This window comes from Chenopodium album, chromosome 9, assembly GCF_948465745.1.
Source record: "Chenopodium album chromosome 9, dcCheAlbu1.1, whole genome shotgun sequence".
In the NCBI taxonomy this organism is placed as follows: domain Eukaryota; kingdom Viridiplantae; phylum Streptophyta; class Magnoliopsida; order Caryophyllales; family Amaranthaceae; genus Chenopodium; species Chenopodium album.
In genome coordinates, this window is record NC_137842.1 from 7162646 (window position 1) to 7177898 (window position 15253).

The 15253-nt window shown below is 34.1% G+C and overlaps 1 protein-coding gene across 1 annotated transcript; it reads right to left on the reverse strand.

The window, feature by feature from the left end:
* Positions 1-7224: 7224 nt before the first annotated feature.
* Positions 7225-13435, reverse strand: LOC145558338 (putative methionine--tRNA ligase). The gene is made up of 12 exons (XM_081619553.1): positions 12953-13435; positions 11716-12093; positions 11467-11610; positions 11280-11370; positions 11080-11186; positions 10884-10998; positions 10288-10406; positions 10120-10185; positions 9889-10017; positions 9653-9787; positions 9470-9559; positions 7225-9125 (listed from the first exon to the last, which is right to left on the reverse strand). The coding sequence occupies exons 1-12, from the start codon at positions 13358-13360 to the stop codon at positions 9108-9110; spliced, it is 1800 nt and encodes a 599-aa protein (XP_081475679.1). The 5' UTR covers positions 13361-13435; the 3' UTR covers positions 7225-9107.
* Between the last annotated feature and the right edge of the window lie 1818 nt (positions 13436-15253).

Below are 15253 nucleotides of genomic sequence, written 5' to 3' on the forward strand. Positions count from 1 at the left end.
TGTGCCATTTTTGATGTTTTAGAAATTGAATTAATTTTGGATAGGTAGAAGGTCGTTTTGGTTAATGGTGTGTTGAATCATTTGTTTGAATGTTTCTACGAGTATAATTAAACTAATAAAAGTAAGAAGGCAACCTTCTTTGAATGATGTCAAAGTCTAACTAAAATATTTGCATACTTGATTTGTATTATGCCGTGTGGTTTAAGAAAACGAGTTCATAACCTATGATTTTTTTTTACATGTTTGTTTTTTGTTATGTTTTTTGTTATAACAAATGTTGTAGCATAACGTGTATGATTGGGTTTTTAAAATTAATTTTTGTTTATACTATAAGACTAGTATTTGGTGCAATTGGAGTGGTTGTTAAAAGGAACTACTAGCAATACCTAAATGGATAATTCAAAACATGATTAGAATAAGTACAAAGTATGATAGTCACTTAACTTGGATAAAATTATAAGGGTATTCAAATACTACTTTTGATATTCAAAACTTGAGATCAAATTCTTTACATCATTGTTTCTTAGGACTTCCTCTACATTATACATAAGTTATTAAACTTGCAAGAAGTAAGAAATAACACATGTTATTACATGTTGTTTGAATCAATTTCCTCAATGTTGTGAGATCTTGTATGACTCTATGTTTGGTGCCGGTGAGCGGATCAAGTTTGCAAATATGAAATGTGTAGATGGAGCCAATCCGGTACTCGCTTCCGATCAAACTTTAAGTGGAGTTGGGGCAGGTTTGGTTAGTGATCTGATCTTAAGAGGCCAAAGAGATGGAACATCCAGAAGGTGAGGGATTATTTTGAATGAGATAATGCAAAAGATATCTTGAACTTTGGAATGGTAAAAAATGCAGGAGGAAGACATCCTATATTGGCATAATCATAAAACAGGAAAATATAAAACTAAGACAGGGTATGCCTTTCTTCAGGGGGGTAAAGGCCACATGTCTCGATAGTGGGTTGACACCTGAATTTTGCAAGGTTTTATGGCGCCTCATTATCCCTCCAAAGTGGAATCTCTTCCTTTGGAAATTAGTTATGAACGGAATAGCAGTAAAATCAAATTTGCACCATAGGGGTATACCTTACAAATGGCATGTGATCTTTGTGGAGGGGAATGAAGAAGAAGAAGATATTGAGCACCTATTTAGAGATTGTGCTCTAGCTCAGTGTCCGTGGGAAGATTGCTCGTTGGGTCCCAATTTGGAATTGGCTGAATCTATTCCAATTCGACAATGAATTCAGAGATATATCCTACTGTTTTATAGCGAGGATGGTATTCATAGCGACAGAATCACTACCTTTATAGTGATTTAGTGGTGTTTATGGGTTAACATAAATGGAAATGTCTTTAAAGGAGACGAGGGTAATTCGGTTGCGCTCTTGCGTCATATGGAGAAGGCAAGGGACGATCCTGAGGCCTTCAGGATAAGCCGGTCTCCTCTATAGGGAATGATATAGGTGCTAGACCCCCAAGTTTCCACTATGCATTGTTAGGAAGGAAGGACTTCCATCCCCAAGCCAATGGGTAAGCTCTCAAGGGTTACAATCTTTATCGACAGATCCTAGCAAAAACATACAGGAAATGCAGGGTTAGGATGGGCACAACCTAATGATAATAATGAGTTTCAGGAAGGGGGCGGGAACTAGTGAAGGGTAGTCTCGGCCATTCATGCAGAAGCCCTAGCTTGCCTAATGGGCGGCTATTAGATGGGCTTCCTCCTAGCAAAGGATTTTCTTGTTCTCAGATTGCTATTTTAGTCAACATACTGGGTAATAATCAAGAATCGGATATTACATCTTGTGGACGATACATGATATACAGAGGGCGGTTAGTAGGTTTCAAAGTTCCGTAGTTTGGAAGGTGAGCATAGACCAAGTTCACAAAGCACACTTAGTTGCTAACGGCTGCACGACTACTCTTTCTAGCTTTGTTACTTAGTTCTTTCTTTCTCTTTTGCTGTTGTAAAAAAAAAAAATCTTACATATTTGACGGTAGATATGCTTGAGAGCTGCAATGCAAACTACTACCTTCATTTTTTTTGGTTGATACCTTCCTTTTATCATGTTTACCAATGTAATATTTTAAAGATTTGTAAGATTGTAAAAAGTAGACATTAATAAAATATCATTGAGACAGTTCAAATAAGATATCTCTTAATTATGTTTTATCGTATCTATAAATAACAAAAGTTAAATGAATGGTCTGAAATAAAAAACGGAGGAAATGTGTTTTCCATATTTTAAGACAAAGGAACTTTGAGATTTTTTGAGTTGAAATTGGCCTATATTCAAATTGACATAATTTTGACTTTGGCTATTTCTTCATCGAACCATAATTTTTGACCTAGACCAAACCAACATGTTAACGATCTGACAATTGAGAAGAGAGCAAATGCTTAAACATTCTTTTTATTTGACAGGCCCAATGGACCAAATATAGTAATTGATGTAAATCAAGAAGTTCGAGTTTATAAAGGAATTCAGAAGGCTTGTGTTACTTGTGATTTTAGATTCTTTATTAAGTTAGGAGATTTAAATCCATTCAGTATTGTTTTAGAATGGGCTAATGCAGTGATACAAAATAATAAAACAACAAAGCCAAATATTTTAGATGATTAAAATAACACTTGACTTAGACCAATTGCACCTACTATCTAGTTGGTGGGCGTTACATAAAGCCATGTTATTCTTGCCTTAATTGAAAATAATATATAAGATACATGTATGATATGAGTATAGGATGAGATAACATAGAAGTTGATAAGTTCAAATAAAATAAGATAAGAGCTAATTAGGTTTAGATATGGTAAGATAATATAAGTTTTTAATTAACATGATTAGAATTAGTGAAATGCAAGTGAAGAGAAAACTACTTACCTTAAAATCTTGTCTATATCATCACCTTTTGTGTAACCTATAAACGCCTTTTATTGATCCACGTGTCCAAATTAAACCTAACGAGTATTTTGAAAAAACATAATATGTACGTTTAAGATTAATTAACATTGCACCAAAAAAAAAGATTAATTAACACAATTTGATCTTTTGCAATATTCTTCTGTTATTTTTGATATTATATTAATATATTTTTTTCTTCAGCTTCTTATAATTTTTATTAACTTATATTTTCATATATTATTAGTAACATGAGTCAATTATTTGAAATGTAGAAAATATGAAATATTTAGGCACTATTAGTTTTATTTTATCTTGGATGATATAATTTAATTGAGATAAATATTACGGAGTAATAATCGCTTTTCGAGATTAACAACAACTAAATTTAGATTAGTTCAAATAAATAGAAACCAAGTGAATAAATAACACCCTTAATTTCAAACAACCAATGCTAAAGATAATTTGTGGTCGGACATTGACAATTCCACAAGTCGGGCCTCTAATTGACTCTGCTGGAAGTGTAAGCTTGAATGATGAATATTTCAGGTGGATCCAAACAATCATGTCCATTGTCCAAATCCAAACAAATTATACTTTTTATGACCAAAATTCTTTGAAGTCTAATACTACCTCCAGTTCTTATTACTCACAATAAAGGAATATTTTATGTCTCACAAATATTACCCCTTTGTTGCGAGCAATAAGAACCAGAGGTAGTAAAAGAAGACCAAAACATACAGTACTAGTCCATCAACTACATCAATTAAGGCCTCCACAAAAGCAAATGACGAAACCCAGTCCTTGACTGCAAATACAAATACAAATACTTTGAAGCCTGATTCTACTATAACATGACATTGCTTCATTCATCAGGATATCTTGTTTTTCAAAATTAAAATTTATTTAAATGTTTACTACAGTAAGAGTTAAAAAGACATTAAAGCTTAGACATCATCTTATACATAATCTTACTCTTAATGATGTTTGCTGATTACATTTAGAAATTCTAAAACTTAGTCTTTTTAATATAGTTATTAGGCTTATGATGTCATTAAAAAAAAGCTTGTAATATCACTATTTCATCCAAAAAAAACAAAAAACTAATTGTTCTAAGGCTTGCAATACTACAGCAGCAACATCAAGTATAGCTGCAGCAGTAATGCAGTATCACAGCAGCAACAACTTTTGCTTATTAGCAGCGAGGAATTCAGCACCAGTAGCGTTGAGTAATACAGCACTGGTATCAGCGTACAGCACATTATTACAGCACCAGCAGTTGCAACTTGCAATTCAGTATCTTTTACCATGACTTAAGGTGCATTTGAATCATCATATGCAAGAAAGCAGAAGAATACAACACAAAAAATTGATCTAATTTCGAACAGAACATGTGAATTAGGAACAAAAAAAAACACAAAACCTTTTATTTCACATTTTATCAAGCACTTAGCACGCATATCTAAAGGTGGTTTGAACTTGGTAATGGATGAAAAACAGCTAGAACTACATACCTACTTAACAAACTGTAGGTAATTTGTACTTTTTTTTTCTTTTTTTTTTTTGAGACAAAGGTAATTTGTATTCTTATAAAAACAAATTGTCGCACAAGAAGATGTTGTAATTGTCCAGCAAGCTGATTGGAAACGGATAAGATACAGCTTAAGACACTATAATCCAAATTTAGAAAGTATATAGTAGTAATAATAATGACTAGAAAAGCAGATGAATACAAGTATATTTTATCAACTTATCTAAGTCATTTTCTAAAGACCTCATATTAGTTTAAACTTTAAACACGTCTAACTCATTAAATATTCACTAAATTTAGAGAGAAATTGTAGGGATGGAATTACCTGTTTCTTTCCACGGAATCAGCACACCTGTCTGAAAATTCCAATTCCCTTCTGCTTACAGAGGCACCTGTGGCATAGCGTGGAAGATCACAGTCAATTCTTTTCCTATGCTATCAGCTTTCTATACTTGACCTGGTCATCCATCTCCACCTTTTCAGATTTATTTGCTGCGAAACATACCTTCAGGGCTGAGTTTCTCTTTGTACAAATCACTTTCATAGCGTCCACAGTGGACAAGTAACCCTGAAACCGTAGAGAGCAATGTTGTTCAACGCTATTCACATGATCTAACTGTTCATCAGCTGAGCTAAAACTACCAGATCGATAACTCTGCTTCTCAGACCCAACCAGAATTTCTCCTGACAATTGGACAAAATCACTAGAAGCTTTATAAAACAAAATCATTCCTATCATCAGAATCATAATACACATGTTCACTTTCACCTTCATTATCCTTCCAATCCCCTAACAGTCCTAGAATTTTCAGTCACAAGGCATGACCATCATCCAAAGACGACTTGTTAACAACATGGCCACTGGTAGATTTGCTGTATGGATCAACAGAAACACAAGGATCCAACATTATAGGCACAAGAGCTTCATATCCATGATTTTTCAGGGTGCAAGTTACAAGGCATCAGTGACAATAGGGTTTTTTTCAATTTTTTTCGCAGACACTGCATATATGGCTTGGTCATCACCCATAGACATTGAGGTTGCAAACCTATATACGACTTTGCTTGAGCAATGAAAAACACTAGGATCGTTCGAGTAAACCATTAGATTTTTAGAGCTGGAAGGCTGAGAATCTACTGGTTATCCAATGATTCACTAGGATCTTTCGACTACACTGTTAGATCCACTTATATGAAACCAGATGACATGTCTGAATTAAGTTCCATCCTGCTGCTTGTGGTACTAACACTAGTAGAGCCTGCATTGTCTGGCAACACCCTAGTACTAACAGTAGTTTCCAATTTCTTTGCCTCCAAACCTCTACATATTAGCATATACGTTCTTGATCACAGATCTATCTGCCTCAGAACCTTCCATATTCTTCAAATTTTGGGAATCCATAGTATTCATCAGAGTAACTTCCACTAGATTGAGCAATAGTATCATCAAATGGATTACTCCACACTCATCCATCACAGTACTAAAATCCCAATGGAATCGAAATCTCAGGTTGCACCAGAACTTTCTGATGTTCTATCAGCAACTTCAATTGGAGAGTCAGCAAATGCCTTACTTTCAGCATCACTTCTGAATTCTGATCCACACAGTCAATCCAAGACATTCAACTCTTTCTTTCTTAGGGGATGTGGACACAATTGACTCATTTTGCTCCACTTTCTGAAACTCCTTTATTGGACTCATGCCAACAACATCAGCATCATTGCTCACGCTAGCAACTTGAATACTATCAATAGGCAAAGCAACCATGCAAACTCCTCCAACATGTTTAATGTCTGATCCAAGCAAGTCGGATGATTGAATGCTTGTAATGCTTTCTTTCAAGTTGGATGCAGAAAAAAATGATTCATTATGCTCCCAATTTGAGGGACCACCCATCTGACAGACACTTCCCAGCATCATTGGTGGAATAATCTAATCGATCACTCTAAGCTGCAGCAGCAAGTATGGAAATACCTGAGAAATCCTGCCCCAAACCAATTGAGTAATCACTTAATGATTTCATACCTTTCTCGTCAATGTTACCATCACAATCAAATTTTTTGGATTTTGATCCTTCAGAAATAATAACTTCCATAACTGGACTCTGATAACATCTGAGCAGCTTAGCTGATCTGCAGTGCTATGGTCACCAACAAGGTCCTCAGACTATTCCAAGTCAAACTGGGATCAATAAAACTTGCAAATTCTGGGCCAACTGTGGTCATGCTTTCACGACAGAAATATATCCCATCAACAAACGATCTATAGACAGAGCGCTTTCCAAACACCATGCCTAAATGTTTTAACTATGCACAGGGAAGAATGCGAACCTAATCTGCCGGGAAAAGGGAAGAGACACCTTGTTAAAGAAAAAACCTTTACAATCCAATGATCAAAGTCGCAAAACAGTCACACTCCCCCTTCCCACCTCAACTAACGTCCCAATCCAGCAATCCCAAGTGCATAGAAGTTAGTCATCTACTACAGTAAGGTGTCTACCTTGGGCATCCAGGCAGTCATCGCCTCAAATAATCATATATAGGCAAAAGAAGTAAATAGACTTTAATTTGGACATTCCAGAATAGCAAATTAGTGTGAAAGTGATCATTAACCACAGAACTGCCAATGCAAATTAATCCATGCATCAACAATCAAGATGGACAATCACACAATGAACCTAATAGAAGGCAGAAATTATAGGAACAAAAACTCACAATGAACAGGATGAAGTAAGAGAACATTGACATTATCTATTTTGTTGAAGGACCACTCAAACGTGCATCCACGTCCTTGGAAGGATATTGGATGTCACAAAACAATAATAACATCCTGGAAAAGCTACACTCACTTACAGAAAAGAAAAATAAAGCATTTCAGACAAAATGTTTACCCGGAAAATTTCATCAAACATTTGGCGTTTATATCATCAACAAAGTATGATCCCTAGCAATAACTAAGCATTTCGTACATTCATTCCAAGCTGAGCAATGATAACAACGAAACCAACAGTAAAAAGAGCCTAAATTGTAGCAAACTACACCATTTTTTTTATCATCTATTTATAAGCAAATTAAAGGTCAAGTACTCAAGTCAATATCAAACAAGAATGCAAGTATACATGTTTTGAGCTAGATAGTGCAATCAATGATATACCAAACCCAACTCTTCAATTTAATCTAAGATTAAGCTTTAAAAGAACTTACAATTTCAGAATAAAGGTAAAAAATTATGCACTAAAAACATCTCATAAGGTAAAATTATCCAACCCAAAATCTGAAAAACCAACATAACAACAACAATAGAGATGCAGAAATACCTATACAGAATAACTAGAGCAGGATCAGCATCATCAAACCTACTTCCCAGCAAAGTATAGCAGCTACAACTGCACAAGTCACATCTTTTTCTCTAGTCACCACCAGCATAAGTTATTAAATAATAAAGAAGGAGATCTTTTAAGCAAGTTTTATGAGAGAAAATTGAAAAAGCGCATACCCAAATAAGCAGAAATCAAAACCGTACAAATGAAAGGGCTACAAGCACAACTGCACAAGCACTGAAATAAATAAAGACATCATATAAACAGACTATGCTGCCTTGGGAACCTGAGTTTTTCTAGAAACTCAGAATGAGTTTATTGCTAAGTAACAACAATGTCTCTAGACCCAATTTGAGATATCACCCATCATGACTAGTGTTCCATCAATTAAACTTAATATTCACTTCAAAGTACTAACATTAACAAGAGGGCAGCAGTACAGAATTCATAAGCTCAAGAATTTAAAGACAGGCATTGGCACAAGCCAATTTCAGTTTTACGAAAATGGTGAAAGATAGGATGTTTTCTAAGACAGAATAAGATTCCATGTTTGTTACGTCAGTATGACATTAAAGGGTGACAAAAATTGAAGGCATAAAAGCACAATGTTAAATTGTTTCATGCAGGCATGTGCCCTTAATATGCAGACCAAATAATATTTAGCAAGAAGACATGTAAACCACAATGTCTGTTTGAAGATGGTAGATCCACAACAACTGTATCACGCGAAGTGCAGTGTTAAACGGAGCTTGCTGTGCCAGATCCAAGCTACAATATCAGAAAATTCTTTCGTTCCTTTAGAATAGATATGAAAGATGACAGTAGATACTGTCAGAACATTACTAAAATGTAGAAAAATAAGCAAATCCATGTTAGTGTTGATGGAGTGCGCTAAAAGATGACATGACATGCTTTGCTATTTCTTTTTACGATATTAAGGTATTAAATCTTCAAAAAGTAATAGTATGAATACTTATCCACCAACCATAGCTATACTTATGGTATGAAAAAAAGATGTTAAAGTTCAGTAACATCACGATAACCAGTTTCATCCTCTAGCAGCAGTGAGGATCCATAGTCGTAGCACAATTAATATTAAAAAGGCTTGGAAGAAAGTTTTTATGAACTATGTTATAAATCATGCTTTAGAAACTCATGTGAGTAGAGTTGATCACTGGAAGTCTGGAATCCTACAGATTCTTCTTTTACAATTCATATCTCACATCAGATAGCAAATAAATACTTATTAAGTCACTACAAAATATTTAGCAGCCATAGTGGGATCATTGATAGTTTGAAGTTTTTGTACGCTTGCTATTGTTTCACTTGCATAGATATTTAGCTCCCATTATTTTGTAACGTCAACCTGTTATTACAATTTATTAAAAAAAAACCATTAATAACCAGCAGTATAATAATCATCTTAAAAATTGATACAATAGAGGCAAAATTACACCCATTGACGTGAATTATAGTTTAACTATAACCAGTGACATAACTTGTCATTAGAGACATTTAATGCACAAATAGCTAAATAAATAATTCCCAACAGACATAATTAGATACCCAAAATTCCATAAATAATTAAAAATAACATAAGGATCGGAACCTATCTCAACCCCAGCAGTTTTCTTCCTAGAGCTTGAGTGATTAATTCCACATAGTTGTAACACCATTAGGCAAAAATAGATGATTTGAAAGATAAATTACCTTGCTTTTGTTGAGTAAAACCACATTCTCATGGCGTTCTGTCTGGCTTCCACAAAATTCTTTCTCCAGTTCATTTATATCATCATCGCTCTGAAGAATAAAAAATAAATGAAGTGAGAAAGTCTAATGGAAGTTCAGATTGTCTAAATAGAGAAGGAGCTAGCAAGGGTAATCGCATCATACCAATTTCCTGAATAAAGGACATGGCTTCCCTATTTTATGGCCAGCAGGAACAATTTCCCAAGGCTTTTGAGCCCTTTCTATATCTTCATCATGAAGAGTAAACACACTAGCTTCCAGCTTAAGCTGCTTCAATACCTAAATTGCCAAGCACAAGTTCAAATTACAGCAGAAAATCAATCAGTGGAAAAGGAAAGACAAAAAAAAATTCAAGAGCCAAAGCCACAACAAACACATACCTTTGTGGTGAATGATGGCATATATGGCTGAAGCAGGCATGCAAGAATGCAAACAACTCCAACTAAAGTCTTGACAACAACAGAACACCTAGATCTGTCTTCAATGTAAAGTTTCCAAACTTCTGTACTCTGTAACGAAATTATGAAAGCAAAATGTCAGTGGCATACATAAACAGAAAGGGAAATGATTAATGAAAATGCATGGGTGATCATGCCAAAAATCATCATTACCTGGAAGTATCGATTTCCCTCGTTAGCAATAGCCATTGCAGCCCTTAGACCATCTTTCAACTTACCCTGCAATTAAGACACAAAATATTGAAAAGAGTATATTAGGTGACAAGCTAGATGCACTCATGCAGTGACAGCAACTTCAGGATATGGGAGGACAAAGTTTACCTTCTCTAAAGACTTGACATATTCTTGTACATAACCTTTAAGGGAATCACCAAACTTGTTGTCTATCTCATTGAGCACAGCATCAGGTACATCAGGGACAATAGAGTTATATCCTTTGCCTGCGGAGAAATTTAACAATAAGAAATAAAACGAAGTGGAAAGTCACTTTTATTACAAGAGAACATCACAATTTTTATATTACAAGGGAACATTGCAACCTATGCTCCTTTTTCATCATCTTTACTTGAATGGTGCTAGATTGAGAAGCCACCTATATATATATATATATATATATATATATATATATATATATAAGTAGTATCTATAGACTATGGGAACCAACAATTTATACAGTTTAAATGAGACAATAGTCACATTCATAGTTATTTTCATCCCCCTAAATAAACATAAAATCCCGTCATTTACATAACAAGGTGAGATGCATATGATGTGTACAAAATAAGTAGAAAGTAACATCATGATTTCTCAATGAACATTTTAGTCAGTGCACTAGCATGTTCATGTTTAGGGAGAGAAAAATTAAAGATATCATCATTGGTTAGTGAAACACATGCATAAACTAAAGATATCAATACCGAGGGGCTTAGCGACAAAGGTGAGCACACGATTCATGAAATTGCCCAAATTATCAGCAAGCTCGCTATTGAGTTTTGCTTGCAAGTCCTCCCAAGAGAATCTTGAGTCTGATGTCTACAAAATGTAAACACATAGTTTCAGAAGAGGGGGAATAAATAAGGTTAAAAAAAAGAGATAGTGACTTCAACTGCTTACCTCTGGCCTAACACTAACTAGGTAATATCTCCATACTTCTACAGGTATATTTGTGTCTTTCACTTCATCACCAAAAATTCCTATACCCCTGCTCTTTGAAAATTTCCCTAAAAAGGCATAAAAACTGATAATTAGTTTGAAATCATCTTAAGATATAGAAAGCAAACGATGCAAGAAAAAATGCAAGAGCTAGGAAGGACCTGCTCCAAATAGAAGAAAGTGTGTAGCATGTATCGAATGAGGCAGGGTCCAGTTTTCCCCAGTGCCTATCAGATAAGAAGGGAAATGAACCTGAAGCAAGGGTGACACTCAGGCAATTAGCTCTAATAAATAAAAGGGGAAGCATGAAAATAAAAGTAAAAAAGGTTTCAAAATAAAAAAGTTTACCGAATGAAATGAAACATTGTCTTTTCCCATGAATTGGTGTAGCTCGACATTCTGTGGATTTTTCCACCACAGCTCCCACTTGGATGTGTGACACTTTGTGATAGATATATAACCAAGGGGAGCATCAAACCAAACATACATCACCTGGTACCAAGAAACAAGGAACAATTAGAAACCATGCCTAGTATATTCAACACAAAAGGAATTGAAGCCAAACAAATTTGAAGATTTGAATTTCCTATATTTTACCTTGTCTTTGAATTTTTCAACAGGAACAGGAACCCCCCATTTAAGATCACGAGTTATGCACTTTGGCGGGAGTTTATTATCCAAACAAACAAGATTCTGAGTATCAGTCAATGCTTGATCATTCGAAAAATAAATCCTTTCAGAGAGGGCATGCACATCCTGCTGCACAGTTGCTAGTTGTAGAAATAGATGTTCTGTGGAGCGGAGTGTTGGGGTTGAACTCTGACAAATCTTGCAGATAGGGTCTAATAAATCTCGAGCATTTAAATGTGCACTGCAATCCTCACATTGATCGCCTTTACAAGATCCACGGCAGTGAGGGCAGTGACCTTCAACAAAACTGTCCGCCAAAAACTTCAAACAATTTTGACAATACAACTGGAAAAGAAAAGAAATCACAAAACTAATGAGTCATCTAGGCTGTAAAACATGATGCATAAAACTAACAACAAGCTATATGACCAACATTTTGTTTTCTTGGGTAGAATAAGTGATCTACATTACTCGGAATACTCGATCAATATACTATATCGGAATACTCGATCAATATACTATATCAAGCAGGTGCACTCTAAGCTTATTGAATTAGCAATTAAAAGAAACACTACTTGCTTCCTCCAAATTCATAACACCGCATGATGAACAAGGAAAATACAAAAATGCACAACTTATTATAATGTCTTAAAATCTAATTAAACCTTTGAATAGATTCCTAGGACAATCATGAATTAACTAAATCGACAAACTCAAAAACAAGCAAAACACACCAAAATTACATAAAACCCTAAGTACTTAATTAATTAAATTAGCTTAATTATAATATAATCAATTATAAAAAAACACATGAAACCCTAGAAGCTACTACTCCGTACATATAGACATATAGTTAAATCGATAAACGCATAGAAATTAAGCCAAATTATGATTTCCTCACCAAAAAAAAAAAAATATATTGATTAAAGTATCTATCAATTATGATTTACGAAAAATAACTCAAAAATGAAGCAAATTACTAACAGGAAAAAAAAAAAAGTTATCGATTAAAGCAACTATAAATTACGAAGCACAACACAATTATTACTCACTCACAAAAAAAAATACGAAGTAATCATAGATTAAACGAAGTAATCATAGACTAAAGCAACTATCAATTACAAACAACAACACAAAAATTAAGCAAAATTCAACACAACTAAACCCTAAATAAAAATAATTTAGTAAGAAGAAATAATTAAACCTGTTCAATTGTATCTTCCGCCAAAAGATTATTCTGAAACAGTGAATTGAACACTTGATGACAAACAACAGTGTGTTGATGAGTAGAAGTACGACCAAATTGATCAAAACTTATATCAAACCATTGATAAACCTCCTTATGCAAAGGATGGTACTTATCGCAAATCTCTCGAGGCAAAACATTCTCCTTAGCAGCCCTAACCTCGGTACTGGTACCGTATTCATCGGTACCGCAAACGAACAATACATTATACCCCCTTAACCGGCAGAACCTAGCGAACACATCGGCGCTCAGCACTGATCCGATTATGTTTCCTAGATGAGGCAGGTTGTTCACATATGGAAGCGCGCTCGTCACGAGTATGTTTCGCTCCCCGGCTTTCGGGAGCTTAACTGATGATCCCTCCATAACAAAATTGCAGAGGAAGGAGAAGGAGCGCTTTTTTATTTTTTTGAGGGAACTTGCTTTTATAATGGCTGCAAAAAAAAAGGTCAATTTTTAATTTTTTTTTTTAATATTTTTTTTATTTCTTCGATATTGTTAATGCTAAGAGGCGCCAGCAATAACAATAGTAGAATTTAGGGCTTGTTTGACATCATTTTTTGTTTTGAGTTTTCTATTTTTTTTTTTTTAGAAAAACTAAGAACCAAAAACAAGAAACAATTAAAAAGGTGTTTTCCACTTTTTTTTTTTGTTAGTTTTCAAATTCATTATGATTTTTATAGGTTTAAATAATTTTTTTATTCATTATGTGACATATATCATATACTTTTATACAACAAAAAACCAAAAAACAGAAAGCCACAGCAATGCCAAACGAATCCTTAGTAATTTATTTTTTATTTTTATTTAATTTTTGACAGGAATTAATTTTAGTTATAATTAGATTTGTTTTTAATTAACAAATTTAAACCCAAATCTATACATTTACTCTAATCAGGCGCCGATAATTATAACCTAAAGAAAAGAGAAGAAGAGTTAACCTCGTTGGGAAAGCGATGTTGTTGACACTAATAACTAGCAATGGCTCGTTAAGGTGTTGATGTATGATTTATGAAGAAGCAGAACTATGATGTAAGAATTAACATTGGAGACGATTAATAGAGTTATTATCATTGGTTAGAAATTGACTTTTTTTTTTCGTTGATCAAACAATACAAAGATGAGAATTTTTTTATTTTTTTTTAATAAACTCTAGAAAACAGAAACTTATAAGCCCATACATCAACCTAATTTCAAATTCAGTTAGGATACAAAATACAATATACATGATGAATATTAAAATCATTAATGGGATAATTAGGGCTTACCTCACAATTGAAGGTAGGAAAAAACGATGGGGAAGAATTTCAGGTCGCCGAGAAAACTTGTGAAATGGTGGTTGTCGTTTTTTTTAAGGAAAAAATGGTGGTTGTCGTTGGTGGATTGCTATGATCAATTGATCACTCTGTTTTTTTGTTTTGTTTTTTTTTTTTTTTCCAACTTTTGTTGACAGAAAGAACGAAGTGGAAAAAGAAGAGTAGCTTAAAACGCAAACTAGTTAATGACTTTTAACATATTGAGGGATAACCTCGGTGAATAGGTTAAATTAGTATCCTATCTTACTTAGATAATATTTTCAGAATTATTTTAGGTGCCTTTATTGCCAAGGCAAAATAGGTAAAGAGTGATTTCCTCAAAAAAAAAAAAAAAAAAAAAAAAAGGTAAGAGTGGCTTCCAAGGCAAATTATACTCCATAATCTTTGAAAATTTAAATACATCAAACTCAATTTTTTTTCTTTTTTTTTGGCAAAACACGTCAAAACTCATTAATTCGATCAATAAAATTTGGCAAAATTTAATGAGTGCCTTGAAGACAATTAAATAATAACAGAAATAAAAGTAAAAATATTAATTATTAATATTACGAGTAATATTTTAGGAATTTACAAACAAAGTATTAATTATACTCCGTACCATTTTCCTGTTTGGCACAAAATGATTTTATTTTTATATCCATCTCCACCTTGTTCACGTGTTAACCAGTTTAAAATTTAGGGCCTAAAAAACAAGGTCACTAAAATTAGACCACCACGGACCACAGTGCATGCGATGAGATGTGACTAATTTTTTTTTGGTGTTTCACCCGGTTCACCCTTTAGGCTAATCCGGATTCGGGGATCAGTTTTGGATGGTTAGGTTCCAGTCCCCTTCCGATTGTTGTTGCGGGGGATTGAGATGTGACTAATTTGACCCTTGGTTAAAAGTGGACCCAACCAAATTGTACCAACTAAATAAAACGATCTGGGGTCCACGTTTGTC